The sequence below is a fragment of the Oppia nitens genome, unplaced genomic scaffold, assembly GCF_028296485.1.
Source record: "Oppia nitens isolate AA-2021 unplaced genomic scaffold, nextdenovo-longstitch-racon4-pilon3 scaffold2_pilon_pilon_pilon, whole genome shotgun sequence".
Taxonomy (NCBI): domain Eukaryota; kingdom Metazoa; phylum Arthropoda; class Arachnida; order Sarcoptiformes; family Oppiidae; genus Oppia; species Oppia nitens.
Window position 1 is genome coordinate 8634094 of NW_026533210.1, and position 25882 is coordinate 8659975.

The 25882-nt window shown below is 27.0% G+C and overlaps 7 protein-coding genes across 8 annotated transcripts; 5 read left to right on the forward strand and 2 right to left on the reverse strand.

Moving 5' to 3' along the window:
- The first annotated feature begins 1112 nt into the window (after positions 1-1112).
- Positions 1113-1788, forward strand: LOC128956027 (uncharacterized). Its single transcript, XM_054301708.1, has 3 exons — positions 1113-1339; positions 1420-1539; positions 1624-1788. Exons 1-3 carry the CDS (start codon positions 1148-1150, stop codon positions 1786-1788), a joined length of 477 nt encoding a protein of 158 aa, XP_054157683.1. The 5' UTR covers positions 1113-1147.
- Positions 1789-3668: 1880 nt separating this feature from the next.
- Positions 3669-13580, reverse strand: LOC128956202 (glucose transporter type 1-like). Of its 2 annotated transcripts, none has more exons than XM_054301889.1 (13): positions 13197-13580; positions 10574-10669; positions 6962-7122; positions 6656-6805; positions 6540-6583; positions 6198-6407; positions 6004-6092; positions 5611-5872; positions 5426-5475; positions 5291-5366; positions 4845-4984; positions 4443-4689; positions 3669-3986 (listed from the first exon to the last, which is right to left on the reverse strand). In XM_054301889.1, exons 1-13 carry the CDS (start codon positions 13239-13241, stop codon positions 3814-3816), a joined length of 1743 nt encoding a protein of 580 aa, XP_054157864.1. In that variant the 5' UTR covers positions 13242-13580; the 3' UTR covers positions 3669-3813. The 2 variants fall into 2 exon arrangements, with proteins under 2 accessions (XP_054157864.1, XP_054157865.1); XM_054301890.1 differs by lacking the exon at positions 13197-13580 and adding an exon at positions 11599-11724.
- Positions 13581-14832: 1252 nt separating this feature from the next.
- LOC128955036 (mitochondrial translation release factor in rescue-like) lies at positions 14833-15540 on the forward strand. The gene is made up of 2 exons (XM_054300669.1): positions 14833-15155; positions 15233-15540. Exons 1-2 carry the CDS (start codon positions 14897-14899, stop codon positions 15466-15468), a joined length of 495 nt encoding a protein of 164 aa, XP_054156644.1. The 5' UTR covers positions 14833-14896; the 3' UTR covers positions 15469-15540.
- On the forward strand, positions 15463-16027 carry LOC128955039 (transmembrane protein 203-like). Its single transcript, XM_054300670.1, has one exon. The coding sequence runs from the start codon at positions 15535-15537 to the stop codon at positions 15949-15951; it is 417 nt and encodes a 138-aa protein (XP_054156645.1). The 5' UTR covers positions 15463-15534; the 3' UTR covers positions 15952-16027.
- Positions 16028-18454: 2427 nt separating this feature from the next.
- Positions 18455-20066, forward strand: LOC128956352 (soma ferritin-like). The gene is made up of 3 exons (XM_054302078.1): positions 18455-19016; positions 19173-19445; positions 19565-20066. The coding sequence occupies exons 1-3, from the start codon at positions 18909-18911 to the stop codon at positions 19709-19711; spliced, it is 528 nt and encodes a 175-aa protein (XP_054158053.1). The 5' UTR covers positions 18455-18908; the 3' UTR covers positions 19712-20066.
- A 1299-nt stretch (positions 20067-21365) lies between these two features.
- Positions 21366-23417, reverse strand: LOC128955182 (transmembrane protein 268-like). Its single transcript, XM_054300826.1, has 6 exons — positions 22750-23417; positions 22564-22679; positions 22252-22485; positions 22004-22150; positions 21745-21912; positions 21366-21642 (listed from the first exon to the last, which is right to left on the reverse strand). Exons 1-6 carry the CDS (start codon positions 23357-23359, stop codon positions 21409-21411), a joined length of 1509 nt encoding a protein of 502 aa, XP_054156801.1. The 5' UTR covers positions 23360-23417; the 3' UTR covers positions 21366-21408.
- A 1309-nt stretch (positions 23418-24726) lies between these two features.
- On the forward strand, positions 24727-25881 carry LOC128956357 (calcium load-activated calcium channel-like). Its single transcript, XM_054302086.1, has 6 exons — positions 24727-24745; positions 24902-25032; positions 25113-25190; positions 25284-25458; positions 25559-25703; positions 25775-25881. Exons 2-6 carry the CDS (start codon positions 24972-24974, stop codon positions 25862-25864), a joined length of 549 nt encoding a protein of 182 aa, XP_054158061.1. The 5' UTR covers positions 24727-24745; positions 24902-24971; the 3' UTR covers positions 25865-25881.
- The last annotated feature ends 1 nt before the right edge of the window (position 25882 follows it).

The following is a 25882-nucleotide window of genomic DNA, read 5'->3' on the forward strand; positions in this document are numbered from 1 at the left end:
TAACAATTAATATTTAGTAGTATATATATTATTTATATATACGTTGAAATATATATATATATATATATAGTAAATTTGATCACAATTATGATTAATGCGCTTATTTTTGCAAAGGTTTACAATTTTTGCTAAATTCAATTATAAGGGTCTAAATCAATATGTTTTGACTCTACACTGTAATACTGTATTATTGTCTCAATTATGACTATTATTATTATTTTAAAAAAAAACAATCGATAAAATTATTATCATTGTTACTGTATTAGTAATATTACAGTAATTTTTTAATTTTTTTTGTTTTGTTTAATTAAATTTTTTCTAATCTTATTTGCGATTTCTAACGAGTCTATACAAACTAACGGCAACCCAACCCCCTATCCATCAAAACCCAACCAGAAAACAGTCAATAGACTAATGATTGAAAATTATGATTTTTTATTTAAAAATAAAAAATATTGAAAAAGTTTTGATAATTTTTTGTTAACTATAGGATAAAGTAATAATTTCTTTTTTTTTAAAACATTTGATTTCATCTGTAAATTATTTAATGTCTATATATTTTTACAATCATTGAATCAACAATATATATATATATATATATGACATCTATTGTAAATCATTATTATAATTTTATCTATTTTTTATCATTAATTTAGTATACCGATACTAAATTTAATTAATATATTATTTATATATATATACAAAAAAAATTACTTACCAAGTTAATTTTCAATGCAAATTTAATTTAGGTTTTTAAAAATTTTATATATATTTTTTTATTTAACTAAATTATTATTATTATTATATATAATTAACTACTATAACTAACTAACTAATTAATTTTTTAAATTTATATAAATAAAATAAATTATTTTAGTTTAAATTATATTAAAAATTTATATTGATTTAGAAATTTAAAAAAATAACAATAATTTTATTATAATATAAATGATTTAATATTTAAGGGGACAGTCATTGCATTAGTCGATAGTTTTGTAACGATATATATGTTGTGTTTGTTTTGCCCAAACATTTTTGGCGCCAATATTGGTGTCAATAATATTGTAATAATAAAAACATTAGTTTTTATTAGTTATTATAAATCAATCAATTGGTGACCAAAAAACAAAAAACAAAACAAAATCAGATGAAAATGAATGACAACTTAGACAACACCGACGATGAACTGAACGGCTTGAAGGCCATCGAAAGACAATTGTTGGTCGATTTGACACAAGAATTGGCCAAAGAGTTGGGCAAAAAAAAGATATGCAAACGAGTGGCCAAACTTGAAAAGTTGGCCAACAAAATCAATGAGACAACCATCAGAACCATTGAGGTAATTGATCCATACATACGTCAGAGTAGTATTAGATAAAATTATCTTAAAAATTGACTGATTTTTTTTGCCGCTGATAGCAATTAAGCGAAGACCGAATCCAACAAATCCAGACTGAAGTCATGCAAAGTGTGGCCATCAATGATAATGTCTTAACCAATACCCAAGTGATTAGTGAAGCTTTCGATGATATCATACAAGTAAGTAATCGCTTGTTTTTCAGTAATCAACTGTCGGATAATAAATCTGATCCTTTTGTCTGTTTGTTTGTTTTGTTTTTCTAGAAACAGATGAAGATTGAAGATATCAACGATGAGATTGTCGAAAAACAAATCAATTTGAATGCCATCAGAGCGGAGACGTCGCGTTTAAGACGTTTGGATCAAGTGATGACTACTAACTTACCGAAAGGTGTGATCAAAGATACGATTAAGTCTTACCTGAGTTAATGAAAATCAATTACCAGTTTTAAGTTAACTTTGAAATGTAATTTTTGTTATAAAAATACTAAATTATTTTTTAGAAATAATTATATTTAGTAATAATTAATTGGATTTTATATATATATATATTAATATCATAATTAAAATTAAAAAAAACAAACATTTGTTTTCATATAAACTGTTTTTTTATTGATGTCTTTTATAATATATTGTCTAAAAATTTTACCATTAATTTGATTTCACAAGACTTTATTATTATTATTATTATTATTTCTCTTTTATTTATTAGTAGTATTTTCATTAACCAATTGTTTTTTTAAATTTAATTATATACCCAAAAAAACTGATTGATAAAATTAATTTAATAAAAAATAACAACATTATTATAAATTATAAATTTTTATACAAAAAGCGCGACTTTTGTGTGTGTTTTGTATTGTGTTTTATATATATATATATATAAATGTGTGACCAGTTATTTGTGATGAATTTGTTTTTTGTTTGTTTTTTTAAAATTTATATTTATTTATTTTTTGTTGAAGATTTTTCCCACTGATGGTATGCATAGTATTCAAGAGAGATATATCATATAATTTCATTCAAAGATGAAATAAAATAAAAAAGTAATAAAACGGAAGAAATTGAAAGCAATTAAAAGCACTTTTTTTTGTTGAATTTGTTGTTTTCAAAGATTGTTTTATAATATAATTTTTATACTATATTTAGTTTCATATGAAATACATAAAAAACAGATATTTTTAATTGTTTTTTTCGGTGTAATTTAGATTTTGTTTGGAAGTTTGCTTTGAGAGATAATCAACAATTTTTTTTAAATGTGTCACTAATTATAAACAATTTTGTTTTAAGCATATATTTTATACATACTGTATATAATAATTTTTGAAAATATCTGATAAAATGTTAGGTATAGTTTAGCTATGAGAGTGTATGTGTTGGTGTTGGTGTGTGTGTCTGTATGTGTGTAATGTTAGTGATGATAATGGATTGATGGATGGGCTGACCACCTGGAGAGTCGCCGCCGCGGACACAATGTATTACTTATGTAATGATTGAGAAATGATTTACTTATTGTTGTTGTGGTTTGTTTTGTATTGAAAATGTGATGATGTGTTCAAAACAAAAAAAAATTTTTGATGAGAATTGTCACACAATTTGTTTGTTTTGTTTTGTTGGCACTGATTATGTGTGCGAAGAAGTCTTGTGCGAGAAGAAGAAGTAGAAGAAGAAGAAGTAGTAGTCGGCACTCATGAGTGTGATGTGTGGATGTCTTTTGTATATAATAATAATAATAATAATAATTAGTAGTTGTTTTTTGTGTTGAATTTTTGTTTTACTGAATAATGATTTGTTGAGCAGGAAATGCCCGGAATCTCCCGGAATATTATTATTATTATTATACAATTGATTCCCGGGATTCAGACATTTGTTTTTTTTGTTGAAAAACATTTTTTTTAAAATATATAATATTGAATATTCAATATTATATATATATATTTATATGAAAAAAACGAAACATTTATTAAAACAACAAAGTTTTTGATTATATAACAGCCATTCATTCAATTATAATATTTATTATTAGTTTCTCTATTTAATTAAAAAAAACACTATTAATATGCAGTCTTTTTCTTCTTCATTTTTAAATCCAATAATTATTTACAAATTATTTTTGATAACTAATTGTTTTGGAAAACTTTTTTTCTATTTATAAATTTGTTTGTTTTGTTTGTTTGTTTCACTTTTTATATATTTATTTTTTTTCGACGAATCTTTGATCGAAGAAAACCACAAAACATAAAAAAACAATTGACTAAAAAAACTGTTTAATTGTTTGTTTGTTTGTTTATCTCATATCATCACTCACTACTTGATGTGTCCAAAACTAAATATGTATACAAAGTATTTTAATCACTTAAGAGTGATATAAAAACAACTTCAGTGTCCATCAAATTCACTGATGAGAGAGAAGAAGACGAAGAGATTATTAGCAGAGAAAAAGCTCAGTCATTGTCAAAGTTGGTCTTCAATGATGACATGATTTGGTGTAAACTCGTGGTCATTAAGTGCGGCGACCGTCACTTTTTTCCTACTGGTGTGCGCTATGGGAGGCGGAGGTGTGGTGTGCGGTATTATAGCGTCGGAAGAGTCGCCATAATGGCAGTGATGGTGATGATGGAGATAACCTATTAGTTTTAATTAATTGTAGTGATAATAAAGTGAGAGTTGCGGTGCAATTGGATAATTGTAATCATAATTTTGTTTTTCAGTGAAAATAATTCATTACAAATAATTAAAATTATATATTATATAATAAATATTTTATGTGTGATACAAGTGGTGCACAAAAAAAATTAATGTAAAACAAACAATCAAATCGAAAATCATAAATCAAAAGTTTAATAACTTATATAAAAAAATAAATCTTTATTAACATAAATAACAAATAATAAATGAAAAACTTAAACGGGATTTTAAATTATATAAAAGCAATTTACAAACAAACAAAAAATAATCACTAAATTACTAATACTAATATAAAATTCAAGGCTTATTAATTGATTGATAGGATTTAACATTGGTTTGTTGTTGACTACTACTACTACTACTACTACTACTTTTACTACTGGTCTGTGGCTTACATGACTCTAATGTCTTATCATCGAAGATCATATCACCACTGCTCGACTTATGCGAAAACATATCACCAGAACTTGATTTATGCGAATACTGTACGTCATCGATGGTAATAAAGTCATCTTTGCGGAACAGTGCCGATATTTCTTCGAACGTCCGATTCTTTGTTTCGGGAACCTTCCAGTACGTAAAGATCCAGAAGATGGCCAAAAATATGGTAAACGGTAGAAATGAATACTTTTCGATGGCATTCTTTGAGGATCATAATGATAATGATAATAATAATTTAAATAATAGTTAGTATTTTTGACTATTAATAATATTTTTTTGTTGTTGACATTAATGGTTATTAAAAGAGCAGTTTTGTTAATATATATTATTATAAATTTAATATTATATTTATTTACCTCATTATATGCTGTCATTAGAGGAAAGGCTAATCCAACCATAAAATTAGTGAACCAATTGACTAATACGGCTATACTCATGGCTGCCGGTCGGGGCCCCTGAGAGAACAGTTCTGCTGTTATCATCCACGGTATCGATCCTATTAAAGCAATCAATCAATCAACAAAAAACAAGAAAAGTTTATGACATTTTATAAATTAAAAACATATTAATCAAACAAATTGTTAAATAATTGTTGTTGTTGTTGATAATAATAATAATAATCATTACAACAACAAAATTTAATCATAACAGTGCACATACACATACACATACACATACACATACACATACACATACACATACACATACACATACACATACACATACACATACACATACACATACACATACACATACACATACACATACACATACACATACACATACACATACACATACATACCTGGACCGATGGCAAAAAATACCACATAGACTAACGTACTGAAGACACTCATATATGACATCCATTTGTATAAAAACTATAATAAAAATTATTATTATTAATAATATTAACTAAATTATTATCAAAAAAACTTACCCCAAATAGAAGAAATATAGTCAAAAACATTGAAGTTATAAACATTCCGCCTATTTATTAGCAAACAAACAAACAATATATATTACAATTAATTATTAAATTCCGGATTTACCCGATAAATGTCTGACCAATACAACTGATAATATTTATGATTATATTGTATAACATTTTCGTGGGACACATACCTAATCCGTACAGATGTAGTGTTCGGCGACCGGTTCGGTCCATTAACATAATAGATACCAATGTCATGGCCACCATAACGACGCCGACACCGATGGTCGAGTATTTGGCCTGTTCTTCACTTAGTCCGGCCGATGTGAATATGTTAGTCGAGTAGTAAAAAATAGCATTAATTCCTGAGAGTTGTTGAGATAACTGCATTATTATCCCTATGATTAATGGTGTCTGAAGGGATCGGTTGGTGATCAGTTGCAGCATTGTTATCTGGTTGTCGCACACACGGGAATGGATGGATGAATGGGAGAGAGAGAGAGAGAGAGAGGAAAGGGATTAAAATCCATTAGTTTGAAATTTAATGGTTATTATTAAACGTTTGTTTGTTTTTTGTTACTAACTCTGGCCTCTTGTTGTTGAGCTCTGTCTTCAATTCGCATCTCTTCGATGTCGTCCTCGACGTCTGAAGAACAGCGCAATCTTTGTAATGCTTTTTATTTATAGACAATAATAATGAAAGAAAAGGTTTTTCAAACCAATCAATCAATAAAAAAATTAATTAATTATTATTATTATTATTATTTATTTAACTAACCATAACGTGCTTCGGTTATTCTGCCTTTCGATATAAGCAAATATCGGGGACTTTCGGGACATAAGGGAAGCAATAATAATTGGAGAATTGCCGGTATAAAAGCAACCCCTAATAGAAAAGGCCAGCCGTCGCGGGTGCCTAATATGATTGGAAGGCCTAATATTTGCGACAATAACAGTCCGATTGTAACTCCCAATTGACTAACAGTACCTTTAAAAAAAGCCAAACCCCAAAAAAGCCATGCAATTAATATTAATCAATCAATCAATCAATTAGTTAGTGTTTTGTTTGAATGCTAAATATTATATATTAGTTATATATCAATTAGTTTTTTTTAAATACCGAGTGCTCCTCTAAGAGTCATCGGTGCTATTTCCGACAAATACCTAAAAATAAATTGTTTGAAAAAAATTTAATTAATTAAATAATACATAATAATAATTATTAGTAACACAAACATAGGCACGAGTGCGGTATTGAGTCCACAACTGAGACCGATGAAGAACCGGCCCATTACTAGGCATTCAATACTCCGAAACAGTTGACTTGAGCTCATAAGGGTTGCCCCGAGTATTGCTATGGCATTATTGAGAAGTAGTCCACATTTCCTTTATTTAGGTGGGTTTTAAAAATAAAATAAAATAAATACAAAACAACACAAATAATAAGTCAAAATGCAATTATTTGAAACTAAATGAGCCGATAGTTAACAAATGGTTTTTGATTTTTAGTTTACAACAACAACTACTACTACTACTACAAACCTTCCGCAATAGTTAGCTATGGCACCACCGGATATGCCGCCAATCATCCCTCCCACAGCAAACACCGATACAGTGACCGACCAGAGCAGGGCTAACATCTCTTCCGTCATGTATTTACTCGTCCGAGTCTTATATACATTGGCTATAAAGTCCTCTAAAATCTATATATAGTTTATAAAGTTAAGTAAAAAAATAAATCAATGGATATGTTATGTTCATTAAGATATTATATACATTATATTCTACTGTATATTGATAGCCCATTAAACTTAAACTCCAAGTTCATTGCAATACTAATTAAATGTCAAATGTTTTATGTAATGTTATTAATTTTAATTTATTTTTTCTGAGTGCTATAATTTCCCAGGTCCTCACAAATTGTTTCACATTTTAAATATAGTATCACAGTTTTAATTTATTTTATTATTATTTTACTTTTTTTAATAACTAATATTTATCATTTTAATGTGATACTGTATCACATTTTTATGCAACACTTTTATAAGCACTAGAAATATACGGTATATAAATTATATTTATATATATTTTATAATGATAATAATAACTTATTTTTATACATGTTATATACTATTTATATATAGTTAGCAATTTGTTAAAAAAAGGTATGACAATTATTTTTATTAATGAGCTCAAAATTAACATAGCATTTAAATTTTATATAATTGTGTCCAACACTGTACACTGTATATAGTCTATGTGTTGTGAATTTTAAATATATTCATCAAATTCAATGAATTCATAAATATAAAAATTTATTTTAAAAAACCATTTTAATATATAAAAGACTAAAAATAATTTTTGAATAGTCAGTCAAGTAAAAACTAAAACTAAAAATTTATTATATATTATTCGTGAAATATTCCGCTACAAAATTTTCTCTCTGTATATGTAATTAGTGTTAAAACAAATTTAATATTTAACTCCTAATTTAGATCCTTATTATTATTATTAACAATTTGTGAACAAAAACGTGAATATAATATATTAATAATCAATAAATTAATTAACAATTATTTTTTTATTGTAAATTTTACTATTTCTCTCTAATCTTTAAGTGCTATGACTCTAATCCAAACAACAACAATAATAAACTTTGGAGCATTGAATTTGATAATTTCAAACAAAAGTTTGAATTCAAATAAAATTATATATATATAATTTATTTAACATTTATTACGTCCATTAAAAAGTGGGTAATAAATGCTTTAAAATGATATATCACATGTTATATTAAATGTAAACAAACAGTTGATATACACGTGTTTGTAATAATGGTAAGTCCTCAAACTACCGCTCGGCAAACCATCCTTTGGCATTGGATCAACACCATCGATAGTGTCAAAGATATCATCAAGAAGACCAACATAGCTCCAGCAACGGTATATAGAGTCATCAAGAAGATCAAGTCAGGTAGAGGGATCCAGAGGAAGCCAGGATCGGGTGGACAATCAAAACTCAACTCAGCTGATCGCAGACGGATTACGCATTTGGCCATAAATCATGACCTTTGGAGTTCCGCAAATATTGCAGGCGAAGCAGCAAAGAGAGGGAGTCCTGTTGTGTCCAGATGGACAATATCCCGGTCATTAAAAAAGTCCGGGATTAAAAAATGGCTCCCGAAGCTGACCCCTAACTTAACCCCACAACATAAGGCTAATCGGGTTCAGTGGTGTCATGAAAACAGGAATAGGGATTGGTCAGTGGTCGCTTTCACTGATGAGAGTAGTTTTCAGGTCTGGCCATCGTGGCCAGCCAACTCACCCGACCTCAATCCTATTGAAAACCTCTGGAAATTAATTAAGGATGAGTTGGAGAAAAGGACCGACCGCTCCATTGACAATTGGAAAGCAATAATCCAAGACATTTGGGATAATGAAGTCCCAAAATACCTGGATTCACTTATCAATAGTATGCCGAACCGCATTGAAGCGTGTATTGCGGCCAATGGCGAAAAAATTAATTATTGATTTCTTTTAATTTCAATTATATATATCTCAATTAATATTATTATTTAAATAAAATTAATTATTATTAATTGTATGTATATTTAATTAAATTTGATTTGATTATCATTTTCTGTGCTCCAGAGTTTAATAATAGTAAAACTTTTTGATAAAATTGTAATTTTCTATACTATAATAATACATATAAATATTTTTGCTCAGATTTTTATGTAATGTCAGGCCCTGTATGTATGGCTTAAAGTGTTTGGACAATAAATTATTGATATATTATTTACTGTCATTTTGAAAATAATTGACCGATAAATACAAGTTAAACGCTAAAAATATGTAATGATTTATGAATTACGATGAATACGACAACAATTTTTTTATTGTCACTGTGTTTGGGTCACAAAAAAAGTGTGACAAAAATATCTATTATTTATTTAAGTATTTATTTTTTTAAAAATGATTATAAATAATGATTATATATTATTACTATAGTATAATATATATATATTTCTATTTATATAAACGTTTATAATCAGCAAAATTCTATATAAATTCTGTATATATTTCTGTATTAATAAAGGTTTTAAACAAATTATAAAAACAACAACAATAGCATCAAAATTAACATAATAGTTTAAAATCTATGATCAACAAAAATAAATAAAATTTAATACATAATACATATGATATATATATATTCAAAATTATCTTTTAAAAAATTATTCAAATAAAATTTGGTATAAAAAAGCTATTTTAAGCTAAAATTTTCAAATGAAATCTATCACCAAAAATAGTGTAAAATTTTTGTTTGTTTGTATAAATATTAATATCTAAAGTAGTGAATATGTTTGATTTTTTTAAAAGTCTATTTTTGATATACTATTACTATAACATTATTTATAATAATAATAATTTATTAATGAATTTTATAAGATTTTATTTTCGTAATAAAAAACAACAACAAAACCCTTTAACTAATAAAAAATATATGCAAAACCTTTTTTTTTGCTGACCATCTCCTGTATATTTATATAAATAAAATAATAATAATATGTTTTTAATATCTACTAAAATGTTGTTTATATTTGTTGATTATATGGTACGTGAAAACATGAAAATACTGTATTTATTATTGAATATTATATACTAATAGTACGGGTATTATATATATATATATGAAATTTCAATGCAATTCTGTTGTATATAATATGCAATTCAATATACAGTACATAAAAAATAGATATATATATATATATAAGTCATAATTTATAGAGAATATTATGTTTATTGAATATTAAATGTGACACAAAACAAGAAACAAATTGAAAGCAATAATAATAATAATAATAATCATAAAAATAAAACTTATAAAGTAGTAGTATATAGCTTTTATGTACATATTTGTATTGGACCCTGTATCAATAAGACATGGGTTGAAAATCAATTGATTGCTACCCCCACCCACTCACCCCTCATTGTAAATTGTTGAAAGGTATCAATCAATTGATTCTCCACTACTACTGCTAAACACACACACACTTTATACCAACATATATACAGTATATATAAATTGATAGTAAATCTAAACTATAATATATATATAATAAAAAAACTTTTTTTTAAGTATTATATTTACCTTTTGCGGTGCATTTATGACTCCCGTGTTGTACCCGAACTGAAACATTCCCAACACTGCCGAAAATATAGCGAACACCAGCATACATGTCAAGCCCTATATTATTATTATAAATAAATAAATACAAACATACCATACAATTAATACAAATATCATGAAAATAAAATAATAAATGCAATTATTTGGTCAATACATCCGATAGAAAAATACCAATCAATATATATATATATATTACGGTATATATTATATATAACACAACACTATTACTAATAGCCAACCCATCAAATTATATATACGTTTCTCTCTTTCTCTCTGAAAGGTTAGGGACTTATTTTTGTTATTACTATTATATATATATTATATATTACACTACTGATAGCTTGTTATCCCCCCTTAATCATGTGGACATTAACATATGATTAATATAGTTATAACATTGTATTTAATCAATAATTTATTACATTATAATAGCTTTCATATAATACTGTACAGTAGTAGTAGTAATAATAATAATACAAAACAAAACAAAAATCTGTCCTATTTTTCATATAACTAACCTTTTTTTTCATTCATATAATTTTTTTAAATATATATATATTATATTATATACATTTAAATGTGTGTGACGTGTTGGCTATTTATTTTGTAATTATCGATAAATGTGACATTATTTATATATATATATATAAAATGATATATTAATTATGTTTATTATTACGTTTAAACATTTGCACAATGTTTGCACTACTATATCAAGATAATAAAATTAATAAAAATTAGGCAATATCAATTTTATTATCAAACAACAATAACAATTTAATATATTACTAGACAATGACAGAGTATTTACAACAAAAATATATAATAAACAAAAATAGCCACAAAAAAGACAGTAATCCTCTCTCTCTCTCTCTCTGTTTGTCAGTCTGTCTAACAATAAGTTAATAAAATAGTTAAACCTTTTAAACAAAACAACAACAAAATTGTAAAATCATTTTATATGGTATGAAAAAAAAAAATCTTACCCGAGCATTAGTAGTATCATCAGCCATAAAAACACACAATTAAATGCTAAAATTAATTGTTTTACAAGATTTTATATATATAAAATAAACCAACAAAAAACTACCCCTTTTAATGTATTATAGCAAAAAAATTATTTACAGTATATCTTATACAGCATTATACTGTATATATATATATATATATATATATATATTTGATAACTATGATATCAGTTGCCAAACTATCAAACTTATCAAACAATATAATAAACAAATTATAAAATACACTAATAATAATAATAATAATAATAATATGGCTTTTGAACCAATGAAATGGCAAAAATAATTTTATATATAATTTTTGTTTGTTTGTTGTAAACGTGTTTATTATTTGCCACAAATTGCCATTAAATGTGTTGAGACTGCTTTATAACAACTTTATATATATAGATATATACAGTATTTTTATATTAAGACAAAGTAGTAAATTAAGTATTAATTCAAAAGAAATGTTAATATGATTACTACTGTTTATAGTTTTTTTGGGCAAATAATTTATTTCCTAAAATACTTAAATTTTTTTTCGTTTGCCATATTTTTACCACACATTTAATAATTTATATTATTGACATAAATACCAGTAGTAGAGTCTAGTATAATATAACATATAAATTATATGCAATGATTATATATATAATTTTTATGTAATTTATTATTTTTTTTTAAAAAAAATAATAATACAGTAATAATTCAATATAAAGTTAATGGCAATGATTCAGATATTTTTTAATAATATTAATAATAATAAAAAAATGATAATAAAAAAATTGATAATAAAAAATTGATAATAAAAAATTGATAATAAAAAAATTAATAATATAAAAAATTTATTAAGTTATTATTATTATAATTACAATATATTATCAATGCATATTATTATATCCCCGCCCTTACACCCCTCGCTCTCGACATGGCCTAAAGTCAAAATGTTAAGAGGGCTTACCCATCTAATTTTTAAAAAAATAAATAACTATATAAAATTTTTAATTTAATTTAACAAACAAAAATAAATAAATGCTAAATCAGTTTTAATTAAATATATTATATTTTTTTCATACCTATGAATCGTTTAGACTCCTAAACTTTAGAGACAGGAATATATATTTATTATTATTATTATTACATTATACATAATACCCACAAAAAATTATTTTGCAAATAAAATTTTATTGAAATATTAATTTTAGATAAAAATAAATAAATAAATTTGATTTCAATAAAATATTTAGTAAATACTATTTAAACTAAACAATACCACTTAGCAAATAAAATACAATTAAATAAATTAACATTGGTTGTTTTTCAAAAATTATAAAAAATTGTTTAGGGTTCACAATAAGTGGTGGTTTTGCTCAAGGAAATAGATTCCCTGGGAATTCCCAGAGACAGACAGAGAGAAGAGAGAGAGAGAGAGAGAGAGAGAGAGAGAGAGAGATAGAGCAGGGAACTTTTTCGAAAATAAAACGAGAGAGAGGGGGGAAATTTGCCCGAACCCTATGTATATACATATGATTTATTTGAGACAATTAATTAATTCATAATAATAATAATATCCTTACTTCAGGGCAATGGTGACCACTGGGACACCAGACCGGGCGACACATCACTAAACACACCACAGAATCATCACTGATGTTGTAGATGTAGATGATGTTGATGATGACGGTGATGGTGGTGGTGGTGATGATGATGATGATGATAGTGTGGTCTCAATTGTAGCCATGCATTTGCATTGCATTTGCGGCCAGAATTGCAAACCCACTTCGGCTGCACTTAAGCGGCCGAATGAACCAATTTTTTTCTGGTTACGCGGCGGCAGTCATATCGGCTGAATGACTATATCGGTGGAAACAGATTAGACAACACCAGTCAGATATAGACACACAAATTGGCTGTCAATTGCTATAAAATATTGTCAAATGAATGGATCCATAGGTTTATGTCTTTCTTGAGAGAGAATATATATATATATAGATATATATTAGGGTTAAGCAATGGTAGGGACTGGAGGGGTAGAGTGTAATGACCCCCCCTTAAAATCATAATTTTATCCCCAGCAGACTTTTTTTCACTAAAATTTTCTCAATCAAAAGCATCTATTTTTTTTAAAATTTTTTTTAATTAACTTAATAATAATCTAATTAAATCATAATCTAAAAATAATTTATGTAATCTTATTAATAAAAAAAGTTAAAAATTAATTATTTTTTTTATTGAAAAAATCCTGTCCTTGATTTTTTAATATAAAAATTTCCCATTAAAACTGCACCCACACCCTATACAGTTTATAGTATACACCCTGATGATTATTTTCATTTTACCCCACCCTATACCCCCTTAAAATAAAAGACATTGTTTAATCATCATATATACTGTATATATATATACTCTACGAGAGCATCGATGGGATGCAAGACATGCGCCAAACGCATCCCAGAGTAAGAGAGAGAGAGAGAGAGAGAGAGAGAGAGAGAGAGAGAGAGAGAGAGAGAGAGAGAGAGAGAGAGAGAGAGAGATGAGAGAGTGCTATACCATTGAGTGCACAATCAATGCTATTATATAACACACACATAGAGTTTAAGGGCTTTTTATATTGTAGTAGTAGTAGTGGTTGTTGTATAGCAATTGTATAGCAAATTGCAATGCAATGTACTGTTAGTTATAGTGTGTGTTGTGTTGTGCACTCAAAACACATACAAACATACTGTAAGTACTCTAAAATATATACAACGAATCGATTCACATTGAAAATATCAATTCAACACTACTATTATTACTGTATTCATACAACACTAGTGTCTATCACTAAACTGTATTTACGTTTATTTAGTATAACTAAAAATTACAGTAAAAATAATAATAATAAGTGAATGAATGCATTACACAATACAATGTCAATACAATGTGCGCTAATATTATAACACGAGTCGACAAACTAAGACTATTCAAGAGACTGATCCAGTATTCAAATCAATTGGTTTATACCGACAAACAATTCTTTAAGAATAGAGTTCGCCAAGAGTTTGACCGAAACAAACAGCTGACCGCCGATAAAGACATTGTCTTTTATTTTAAGGTCAAAAGAGTCGCCAAAAAAAAATTTTGAGATATTTTTCATATCATATCTAATATCTAATAATTTCTTTCTCTTCTTCTTCTTCTTCTCTCATTTACAGAAAGGCCAGACATTCCTCGAGAATAAGCGATTAATTTGAATGCCATAACCATTGTCTGTACAAAACAAAACAACAAACAGTAAATGTCAACAATTATCACAAGAGTTGTAAACAAACAGTTATTGTTGTTTAACTCGACTTCTTATCCATCAATAAATCAATTGGTGTCCAACTATTTGTCTACTACTTCGGCAGTTCTGCTATCAATAAAAATAGACAAATCTCGTGTTCCCGTAATCGACGAAAACGATCTGAAAGAAGTCTTCATTCACGGCGGCGGACCCGGCGGTCAAAAGGTCAACAAAGCTCATAATTGTGTCCAATTGACACATTTGCCAACCGGTGCGTAAATAAAATGATTGTCTATTTTTTGACAGATTAACTAATTTGATCCGAACAATGTGTTTGTTGTGTTTTAGGTATTGTTGTCAAAGTTCATCATCATCGGGAACAGCAACGAAATCGGATTGTCGCCCGTGAACTGCTTCGGACCAAATTAGATAATCTAATCAATGGAGACCAAAGTGTGTCCGCACAGCGACATCAACTTATTACCGATAGATATGCCCGAAGAGATCAAAAACGCGAAAAAGTCAGACAATTAAAGGCCGAGTTTAAGCAAAGAGGCGAAGAAAAACAACAACGAGAAGAATAAGAAGTAGAAGAAGTTAATAATAGTTTAAAATTGTAATTAAAAAAAACTTAAATAATTAATGAAAAAATGATATTAACTTTCGATGAGATAATCAAATGGTTCGGTGTAACGGCATTTGAAATACTAATGATATTAGTATCGCTAGCTATTTATACCGTACTAATGACACTAAAAGTGGACAACATTTTCGGCAGCGGCGACTGGATGTCCTGGTGGACAGTCCATTCACCGCTGTTCGTATGCGACGCCCTATTATGCTATTTCTGTATAATCGTATTCATACGCCAGTACTTGGAGGCCAAGTACAAGATTGCAGTGTTTCGTGCGGTTTGGAGTTTCAATCAAATACTTTTGATGTTTTTGGCCCAACTATTGTTGTGCTTTAAACTCGAGGGCCAGAAAAATCTGACCAACTCTGAGGTCTTGTCGCCGATATTTATATTATTGATACTATTGCTCATCAGAGCCTGTCGTCTACATTGATATTCAATAGTTATTTTTATATAATAAAATGTGTTATTTAGCTAATTAATTATATTATCATTTTTATTATTTAATACAGTATTTAATTATTTTTGTGTGTGTATAATAATTAGCATATAGTGTTAATCATTTGATGATTTAAAATAATATGTTTTGTTTTATTGTATTTTATTTTGAATTCAATAATTAATAATTTTTTAGTTTTATATTGAGATCGCGAGCTTTTTTTCCCAATAAAATGATTTTTTTATTATTTTCCACAAAAAACAGATTCTTATTTGATTGTAAAATATATATCAATATATTGTGTATATTATTATTATTTTATATTTATGTGTATATTTTGATATAAATTTTGTGTAAATTGTATTTTTTAAAGTGATTATAAATGAGTTTAATTTGTAGTTTAGCTAAATTAAAGACTACTAGTTTTTTATTGACAAATATGAAACATTGTTTATATAGAAAATCACTCAATTATTATTCAACAAACAATTTATGGAAATCAGAGGTTTGTTTTGATAAAAAAAATTGATTGAATTCAATGATAGAATAAATTATTTTAAGTTTAATTAGAAACATTGAAAAAATATTGTATATATTTATATAAATTTATATTGTTTTTCAATTTATTATTTTTAAATTTTAGTTTATAGTTTTAAAAAGTTTAAAAATATAGTTTGTTTATTATTAATAATAATGACCAAAATTTTCTATAAATATTTGATAGTATGATTTGAGATAACAATAAATATTTATCATAAAAATAATATATTTAAAAAAAATCAATTTGTTGTCTATTAGTCTGGAAATATGAAACTCATAGTTAAATTTTCTAATCATGTTTTCAAAAAAAATAAAATAAAAATAAAATTGTCTGTAAATATTGTTTGGATAAATTAATTATATGTCTACAAAAACAAAAAAGTTTTCAATTGACTAATAATAATAATGATAAACTATTTTTATTAGATTAGAATTAACATTGGTAATTTTGCATTTAATTTTTTCTGATTTAAATTCAAACTATATATATATTATCTAATTTAAATACAGTATATTTGTTTATTGAAGCAAATCTTTGTAATTTTTGTGGTTTACCATTAAGTTTATTTGATATTTTTAGTTATCATCCAATAGTATAACTGTTACACAAACACACACACACACACACACACACACACACACACACACACACATACACACACATACATACACACACACACACACACACACACAATACCAGTATATTAAACTTCACTGATTATGTAATCAAAAAATTATTTTAAAAATTAATCTAAAATAAACAAAGTTTATATTTTTTAATTAAAAAAGGAAATTTAATATACATTTAATATCTATATACTGTATATACTGTATATGTTTTTCAAAACTAATTTTGTTTTCACACTAATATTTATATTTACTAAACTTTTTTTTATTATTTCTTTGAAATCCTAGACTAAAAAATACTATATAAAAATTTTATACTAAACTTTAATATATTATTTTTTGGCATTTTTTTGTTGGTACAGTGTTTGCTTTAGCTAGAGTACTGTATAGTATTATATTTTGAGATCAATTTTATCGGCAAAAAGCGTATTACAATATCATTTAAATCGCAGAAAAAATTGAATTTTTAATGCAATAGTTTTATAGACATTTGGGATATTTTTCCCCCATATATATTGATATATATATTTACTTTAAATATTGCAATTCATGCACATAAATAAATAAATATTTTTCTATTATATATGCCGGTATATTGAAATTTATATATTACATTATAGTAGATAATTTTTTTCCATACATTAGACAATTTATGCCATCATATGTTACCTAATAATAATAATTTTAGTTTAAATTTTTTTTCACATACAATACCTATACTTTTGCAATGAAATATTGACGAATGACTCATTATTTTACAATTTGATATAAATTTATATTTTATATAAATACCTAAGTTTTTCTTATAAAAAAAAACAATCGATTGTAATATTTTTGTTGCTTATAATACTATATTTCAAATATCATTATATAAATTTTATATGTAAGTAATAAATTATACTGTAGTAAACAAAATTATACTGTAATTAAAACTTGTAGTATAGTCTAGAGTATAGTATTGTAGTGCATACAGTAATTGATATATAATTTTTATATTTTTTTAAAAATGATAATTTTATTATTGTTATCTCAGTTTAAATACATAATATACAGAATATATATATATATTAGTTTATTATTGAATACTACTTTATGAAGTGTTTGGCAAATAAATTAATATTTAGCTAAAAATTTTTTACATAACTAAAAAATTTTTTTGCAAATATAACACCTAAAATATTATCATTATATAAATAGCCTGATCCTAGTATTATATATGTGCCTCCCTTTCCACTAACCAAGTGTTGTACACATTAAGTAATGACGGCGCAATTATTCTGTTGTTTATTATTACAATAATAATAATAATACTGTAGTAATACTACTGTAATATCATAAGTAGTAGCAAACATAACATTGGCTCTCATATTCTGTGCGTAGAATCTAACCTAACCTCTCATATAATACATACATTATATACGCCGATATAAGGGACAGTTGTGTGTGTTTTGATCGACACATTACATATTACTGTACTGTACTCTCTGTCTCTCTCTCTCTCTAAGAATTGGTGATCTGCGTCAACAGTGTTTGAACGGACATCAGACCTATCATTTTACTTAAGATAACAAACAATTCAATTATTTTTTTAAAAAATATAATTGAAATTAATTTTTTAAAAATCATTGAAAAATAATTTTCTTCTAAATCAATCAATTGATTTAAACAACAAGAATCTCTTAAAACAACTAAAATATTTGGATATTTTTCTGATTTTATTTTCTGTTGACTTATCATTTTAATTGTTATCGACGACTACGACTACGACAACGACAACGACAAAGATGTCTCAACTAAGTCAGGTTAGACAGAACTATGACCAGGAATCAGAGGCAGCCGTCAATAAGCAAATCAATCTGGAATTGTATGCCTCCTATGTCTACCAGCAAATGGTAAGTACCCATTGATATTAGGTATATCCAATAGATTATAGTTTGCATTAATGTCTTTTTATTCTACTACTCTCTCTCTCTCTCTCTCTCTCTCTCTCTCTCTCTCTCTCTCTCTCTCTCTCTCTCTCATTGCGGCGTATTTTCTCTCGCTTAAAGGCCTATCACTTTAACAGAGACGACGTCGCGCTCCAGGGTTTCCAGAATTTCTTCCAGAAGTCATCGGACGACGAGCGACAACACGCCCAACGATTGATGGATTTTCAAAACAAACGCGGAGGTCGTATAGTACTACAGGACATCAGCAAACCAGCCAAACAGGACTGGGCGTCGGGACTCGAGGCCATGGAGGCGTCGCTCGAATTGGAAAAGACTGTCAATCAGGCTCTGTTGGATTTGCATCAAATCGCTCAGAAACACAACGATCCCCAGGTATGGTATACCCCCGTGTATTGACTGGATTATCGGATATTATCATATTATCTATTAATTATTTAAAGAATTTAAATTGAATTAAATGTTAATTATTTAATTTTAAATTACAAAATCAGTTTCAAGACTTCTTGGAGACCCACTATCTGACAGAACAGGTAGACTCTATCAAACTGATTGCCGATTACATTACTAATCTGAAACGTGTTGGCACTGGACTCGGAGAGTACATGTTTGATAAGGAGACGCTCGGCTCATCCAATTAAAAAAAAAAGATGCCGGTGCCGTACAATCACACAATGTTTGGGTTTTTTTTTGGTTTTAGATTTGTCACCAAAATAAAAATTTAACCAAAAATTTTTTTATTACACTTATTATATATACTTACACTACATTGTTATGGATAATAGTTTTTTTCTCAATACCAGTCATTGAATTGATTCAGTGATCAATTGATTGTTTATTAATTAAATATTTTAATTGATATTTATATTTTATTATAGCACATATGTATTCTGATAATACAATTATTGTAGAAATAGTTAATAATCTATTTGTTATCTAATAATTATTATAATATAATTTTATTTATCCAAACAAACAAATACGAAACAAAGTTGTTATTTCAAACCATAAATTAAATCAAATTTAATTGTATGTTATTTTATTTAAAAAAAAATGAAAAACAAATGCATATTTAATTTATATACTGTATATGTTTCTATAAGTTATGATAAAAAATCTAATCTAATAATAAAAATCAAATCGATATTTTGTTAAATCACACTTTTTTTGTGTGAGAAAATTAAAATTAATTAAAAATTTAGTACAAAAACTTAGATGCAATCAAAAACAAAATGTGTTAACAAAACGATACAGTCATCCATCCATCCATCTATTCATACATCCAAATGGATTTGATTGTCCCTACAGTTTGATTGGTTTGAAATGATAGCCAACTAAGTAGCCAACAGTGGCACCGATGCCCAGTCCGAGCAACAGGAATGTAAATCCGCCGACTTTGATCTTCACGTGACTCAGATTGATGTTATAGCCGGGAGAGTCCGGTCGAGAATCATCGGATGAAGTGTCCATTGTTTTCGGTGATGAAGAATACTAATGAAAAAAATGTGGTTAACTGTAGACTTAATTTTGGTTCAGACGTGATTAAAACCATACGTTAGATTTCATTTGATTTTTTTTGCTTAAATTACTGACTGATTTGTGTCTCCAATAAAAATAGTGACTAAATTACTGCTATAATCACAATTTGGATCAGAGATGATGATGGGGTTAGGGATGTGCAGTTCAACCAATGCTTTTTAGAGAGAAAGATAGTACAGTATAATACAGTATTAATAGAGAGAAACCGTTACAGTCTATTAGAGATTCAAATGTTTTTTTAAACAGCATTTTAATTACTGAATTACAGTATTATAACAATAAGTTTTTTTAATTGTCACTATTATTGCTATTAAATTTTTTTATTGTCAATTAACAACAATCAAATGGTAAACATTATTTCATATATATTTTTTATATAAATTTATATATAAAAAATTAACAAAGATTTTATTCCCCATTATATCTCTTTTTTTTGTATAAATAATAATAATACTCTAAAAAATAATTTTATAAATGTAAAATGTTATGTAAATTATTATTATTTTTAAAAATATCTCTATAAATAAAATACAGTATATACCGTAAATATTAAAAACCGATTACCAATATTATAAATAATTTAAAGGCACACAAATAATAATCATTATAATAATAATAAATGCAAATAAAATGCTAATAAAAAACTTGTCTAAAAAATACATATTCAATATCACGTCAACAAAAAAAACAATTAACAAATTTAATAAATTAATAATAATAATAAAAACTTCAGATTCTAAGATCAAATATATAAATATATATATATATATCTATCATATATTTCCTTATTATTTTTTGTTCACATAAATAGTTCAGTTATATTGCATTGAGTTAATGGCTTGAATTTGAGGTGTTCCTCAATAAACTGACACAAACATCTCGATGATGAACAGTGTCTCGGCGCTGATGGCAATGCCGTTACGGGAACACCAGCCGCGTCCGCGTGTAACGGCATATTCAGATCGATTTTGCGTCGGACAAAGTCTTTGACCCAGCGCTGACTATAGCGTAGCAGTAATTTTTCAGCGTATGTCTGGAAGGATTGGAAAACAAAAAATTTAATAAAGATATGTTTTACCGGATAATATGTGTCAATACAACAATAATAATAATAATAATAACAATAAATATATACCTCTTTTTGCGATAAAGTTTTCGGTTGAGTTCCGGTAATTATAACATCCTCTGTGTTGATATCCATTCGCGATAAGATTGACGATGTATTGGACATCGGGACAGAATGCTGTTGTTGGTCCCCATTTGCCGATCGATTTTCATTGTCGAGCATATCTTTCAAGAATTTCTTTAATTATCATCGAATAATAATAAATATCAGTAATTAAAACTTTTAAATGCAAATTTTCAACAACAAAAAAAAATAAATTATAGCTTACAATACAATAAGTAACATCAAAATAGATGAAAATGAGATTAATTTTATGGCAAGAAAGACTTCCTCTGTCGTCGACACCCAACAGTATATTATTCTTGTATAACATTCTGTTTACTTGAGATATACATCTCTCCAACAAATGATATAACTATTTACATATAAAACACATTCATTAAAATATAAAATAAGTTATTAATAATTATTGGCACTATTTATATAACAAATATAAGAATCATTTACTACTAATACCTTGACTTTGAAAAACATTGTAACAAATATGCCGAAGACATTGACAACGAGCCAAATGACTCCTCCGACAAATAGTGGCAATCCTTTCATACCTGAGAACAGTATCGACAATAATATGGCAAAACCTAATGCAATCCATACGGCAAGCATTCGCTTATATAAAGTAATGTATAAATTGAATCGCAAATCGTTGACCAATACTTGTATGGCCGACACATAGTCTTCAACTGTCAACTGAGATAACAAATCAACAATTAAATTCAAACTCTTGTTTTTAATAATATCGACAGCAAATAAAAACTTATAACTAACAGAAAGTGATTGCGCCATAAGCTCTTCGGGAACCAATTCTGGCTTGAATTTGGCCGGTGATAACCACGAACAGTGATCATTGACTGGCAATAGAGTCACTATTATGTCACCATTTGCTATGAAAAAGACAAAATCAAATCATTGAACATCAAAACAATATTATCATTAAAAATCAATTGTAATTACAATAGCCATCAATTTGAGCATTTGATTGATGATTGCATTGATTGACGACTGCATTGTCGTCGTTGTTGTTGCCATTATTGCTGACGACGTCCTTAAGCGAGACCTGTTGTAGACTACTTTTGTTGCCAACATTTGTACCATCGCTGGTCTCGGCTCTAATTTCTTGCATATCATTCACATAATTATTATTATTATTAGTGATTGCTTTAAAACTTTTATCAATAACTTTATTGCTGACAGTATTAATATTAGACATAATATTTGCATCAGTTATTTGATTGCTTTGATTCAATGGTAGGCCAATAGTCAATGAGGTGGTCATTATCGGTGAAGTACTTTGTTTGCTGATGTCGTGAGCATTGGCGGCGCTTACGTGTATCGAATCGGTCGGCTCTATAGTGGCCACAAATGATGAGCCGCCACTGTTGTTGGCGGCCATCGTCGCTGCCGATGACACCAAATTGGACGGCATATCAAGTCTAACATCTCGGTGATGGTTATCAGTGTCCACCACCACTGCTTGCTCTTCAAACGTGATCCACGACTTTGGACGATCGGATCCCTGATCTTCATCGCCAGTGTTGTCTTCACTTAGCTTATTGTTGTTCATAATGTGATTGTAAAACACAAATACTTCTTATAAATAATTAGTTGAAATACTTTTTAAAAGTGATTATTAATTAATAATATAAAATACAACTATTTTTTCAATACATTAGAAATTTGAAACTTTTTCTAAAAAAAAACATTTAATACTTATATTTGCAAAAATACTTTACGTATAAAATGACACAAAAAAATAAAATTAGAAAAAAATCTTTTTTTCTGTCAAAAAAATATAAAAAAAAATTTTATATGATATATAAAAAATCATAGATGAATGAAGAAAAAAAATCAGATCTATTCAGTGATTATGACACCAATTATCTCATAGACAGACACAGACTATCATCATCTGTAGTGATCACTGGACACACCATCATCTGTGGTAGTGATGATGACCTCATTCAAAGATTTTGTTGTTGTTGTCAGAAATTGATTGGCGATATATATATATAGATATTATATATGACTATAAATTATATGATATGATATGATTATGACATTATCTTATTCATGATTATTATATACTAAAAATACAAGTACTGTATAAACAAAATAATAAAACATATAAATAATAATTGATTGGAAAACTCAAAACTATAACAAAAAACAATTAAATTAATTGATTTTTTTATTAATGTTATTAATACTAATATAATAATAATAATGTATTGCAAAAACTAAACATACAGTTAATGCAAATAAATAAATAAATATAAATATTGTAATAATTTTATGAAAACAAATACATCATTAATACTACACTACAGTATAGTTGTCTCTATGTATTACTTTTAAAGAGAGAGAGAGAGACTGTCATATAAAATGTAAATACAATATAAATGGGATTTTAAATCATTGTTTTTTTTAAATATATATATAATTGATTGTTTAAAAAAGTAACAAATACTTATACAACTACATGTACTAAATTTTGGTCCTATTTATAATTACATATTGACCAAAAAATTTAATTTAATAATTTATATACTGTTAGTGATGGTAAAGGTATATAATATTTGGGTATTTTTTTTAGGAATCATTCACATAAAGCGTTACTTAATCTAATATAACTATTTCCCTTTCATTATAAATATTAATGTTTATAATTTATATATATATATAATTTATATATCTCTATATTATACTTTAACTACCCGTAACAGTGTATATGAATGATAACAAAAATGTATTATACCTTTAAATTAATGTGTGTTTTGTGTTAAATCATTTAATAAAACATTAACACTATTTTTAGTTTAATTATTATTAATCCAATAGTAATCCAATTATTATTATTATTATTAATATAAAATACATGTATTAATAATATGTATTATTATTAAACACATTATATATTATATATATACAGACTATATATACAAAACTTAAGGTAAATTATAATTTATTATTACATTTACCGGTAATTATTATTTTAGTATAAAATATCATATCTTTGATAATAATAATAATAAAAACTAATCATAAAAACTATTTTTATCTCTAAATAATTACTTTAACTTTTTTTTTTATTTAAACAACACTACAGTTATATACTAATCGGTTATTAAAACCGCTGTTTAAGAAAAATAAAAGGTTTTGTGGACACAACCAAAAACATGTGGACCGACGGCGTCTTAATAGTGTTTATCTCAATATTTACGGCACTTCTCGGCGAAGGTATGGATCAGTTCATTGATTAACCAAAAGAAAAAAATCTTTTACCGGATTTACTTAATCCCTTGTCGTTGGATATCCAGGTCTTACATGGCTTATGGTCTACAGGACTGATAAATATAAGCGTCTGAAAGCCGAAGTTGAAAGACAATGCAAAAGATGTATGTATGATGTAGAAGAAGTTTTTTGTGTCATCTGATCTGATCTATACCCTGACCATCAAAATGTTTTGTTTTTCCCCTTTAATTAATTAGTGGAGAAGAAAAAAGAAACGATTGGCGAAACTAATGACAAACAAATGAAGAAGAAGTTGGAACGAGAAGAAGAAAAACTGAAGAACCATAACAGAGATCTATCGTTAGTCAAAATGAAGTCCATGTTTGCCATTGGCTTTGCCTTTACTGCTTTGCTATCAATGTTTAACTCGATGTAAGACATGAGAGGAGATCACTTTAGCTGATCTATTATTATTAACCCATCACCTGTTTCTCTATCTAATTAATCCATTGATTTGAAACATCACCACTAGATTTGATGGTCGAATTGTAGCCAAACTGCCATTTGTTCCCATTTCGCTCATTCAGGGACTATCGCACCGTAACTTAAGCGGCGATGACTATACAGATTGTTCATTCATTTTCTTATACATATTGTGCACAATGTCTATACGACAGGTATGTCGGCCATCAATTAAAAAAAATGTCTTAAAATTATCTTAAATTAATGATTGTCTTCTCTCTCTCAGAATATTCAGAAACTATTGGGTTTCAGTCCGTCGCGTGCGGCCAGCAAACAGTCGGGTAATATATTTGCACCGATGGGCGCCCCGAGATGAGAGATATAATGATGAGGA

Excerpts from the sequence above, each read along its gene's own strand:
- LOC128956027 (XM_054301708.1), top strand. The coding sequence starts at position 1,148 with ATGAAAATGAATGACAACTTAGACAACACCGACGATGAACTGAACGGC. Across the intron at positions 1,340-1,419 it reads CAACCATCAGAACCATTGAG|CAATTAAGCGAAGACCGAAT; the intron begins GTAATTGATCCA and ends TGCCGCTGATAG. Across the intron at positions 1,540-1,623 it reads CTTTCGATGATATCATACAA|AAACAGATGAAGATTGAAGA; the intron begins GTAAGTAATCGC and ends TTGTTTTTCTAG.
- LOC128956202 (XM_054301889.1), bottom strand. The coding sequence starts at position 13,241 with ATGTGTCGCCCGGTCTGGTGTCCCAGTGGTCACCATTGCCCTGAA. Across the intron at positions 5,873-6,003 it reads CTCAACAACAAGAGGCCAGA|ATAACAATGCTGCAACTGAT; the intron begins GTTAGTAACAAA and ends TGCGACAACCAG. Across the intron at positions 3,987-4,442 it reads TGATAAGACATTAGAGTCAT|GTTATCTCCATCATCACCAT; the intron begins GTAAGCCACAGA and ends TAAAACTAATAG.
- LOC128955036 (XM_054300669.1), top strand. The coding sequence starts at position 14,897 with ATGTCAACAATTATCACAAGAGTTGTAAACAAACAGTTATTGTTGTTT. Across the intron at positions 15,156-15,232 it reads ATTGACACATTTGCCAACCG|GTATTGTTGTCAAAGTTCAT; the intron begins GTGCGTAAATAA and ends GTTGTGTTTTAG.
- LOC128955039 (XM_054300670.1), top strand. The coding sequence starts at position 15,535 with ATGATATTAACTTTCGATGAGATAATCAAATGGTTCGGTGTAACGGCA.
- LOC128956352 (XM_054302078.1), top strand. The coding sequence starts at position 18,909 with ATGTCTCAACTAAGTCAGGTTAGACAGAACTATGACCAGGAATCAGAG. Across the intron at positions 19,017-19,172 it reads CCTATGTCTACCAGCAAATG|GCCTATCACTTTAACAGAGA; the intron begins GTAAGTACCCAT and ends TCTCGCTTAAAG. Across the intron at positions 19,446-19,564 it reads AGAAACACAACGATCCCCAG|TTTCAAGACTTCTTGGAGAC; the intron begins GTATGGTATACC and ends TTACAAAATCAG.
- LOC128955182 (XM_054300826.1), bottom strand. The coding sequence starts at position 23,359 with ATGAACAACAATAAGCTAAGTGAAGACAACACTGGCGATGAAGATCAG. Across the intron at positions 22,486-22,563 it reads TTATGGCGCAATCACTTTCT|TTGACAGTTGAAGACTATGT; the intron begins GTTAGTTATAAG and ends TTGTTATCTCAG. Across the intron at positions 21,913-22,003 it reads TTGATGTTACTTATTGTATT|AAATTCTTGAAAGATATGCT; the intron begins GTAAGCTATAAT and ends TGATAATTAAAG.
- LOC128956357 (XM_054302086.1), top strand. The coding sequence starts at position 24,972 with ATGTGGACCGACGGCGTCTTAATAGTGTTTATCTCAATATTTACGGCA. Across the intron at positions 25,033-25,112 it reads TACGGCACTTCTCGGCGAAG|GTCTTACATGGCTTATGGTC; the intron begins GTATGGATCAGT and ends TTGGATATCCAG. Across the intron at positions 25,459-25,558 it reads CTATCAATGTTTAACTCGAT|ATTTGATGGTCGAATTGTAG; the intron begins GTAAGACATGAG and ends CATCACCACTAG.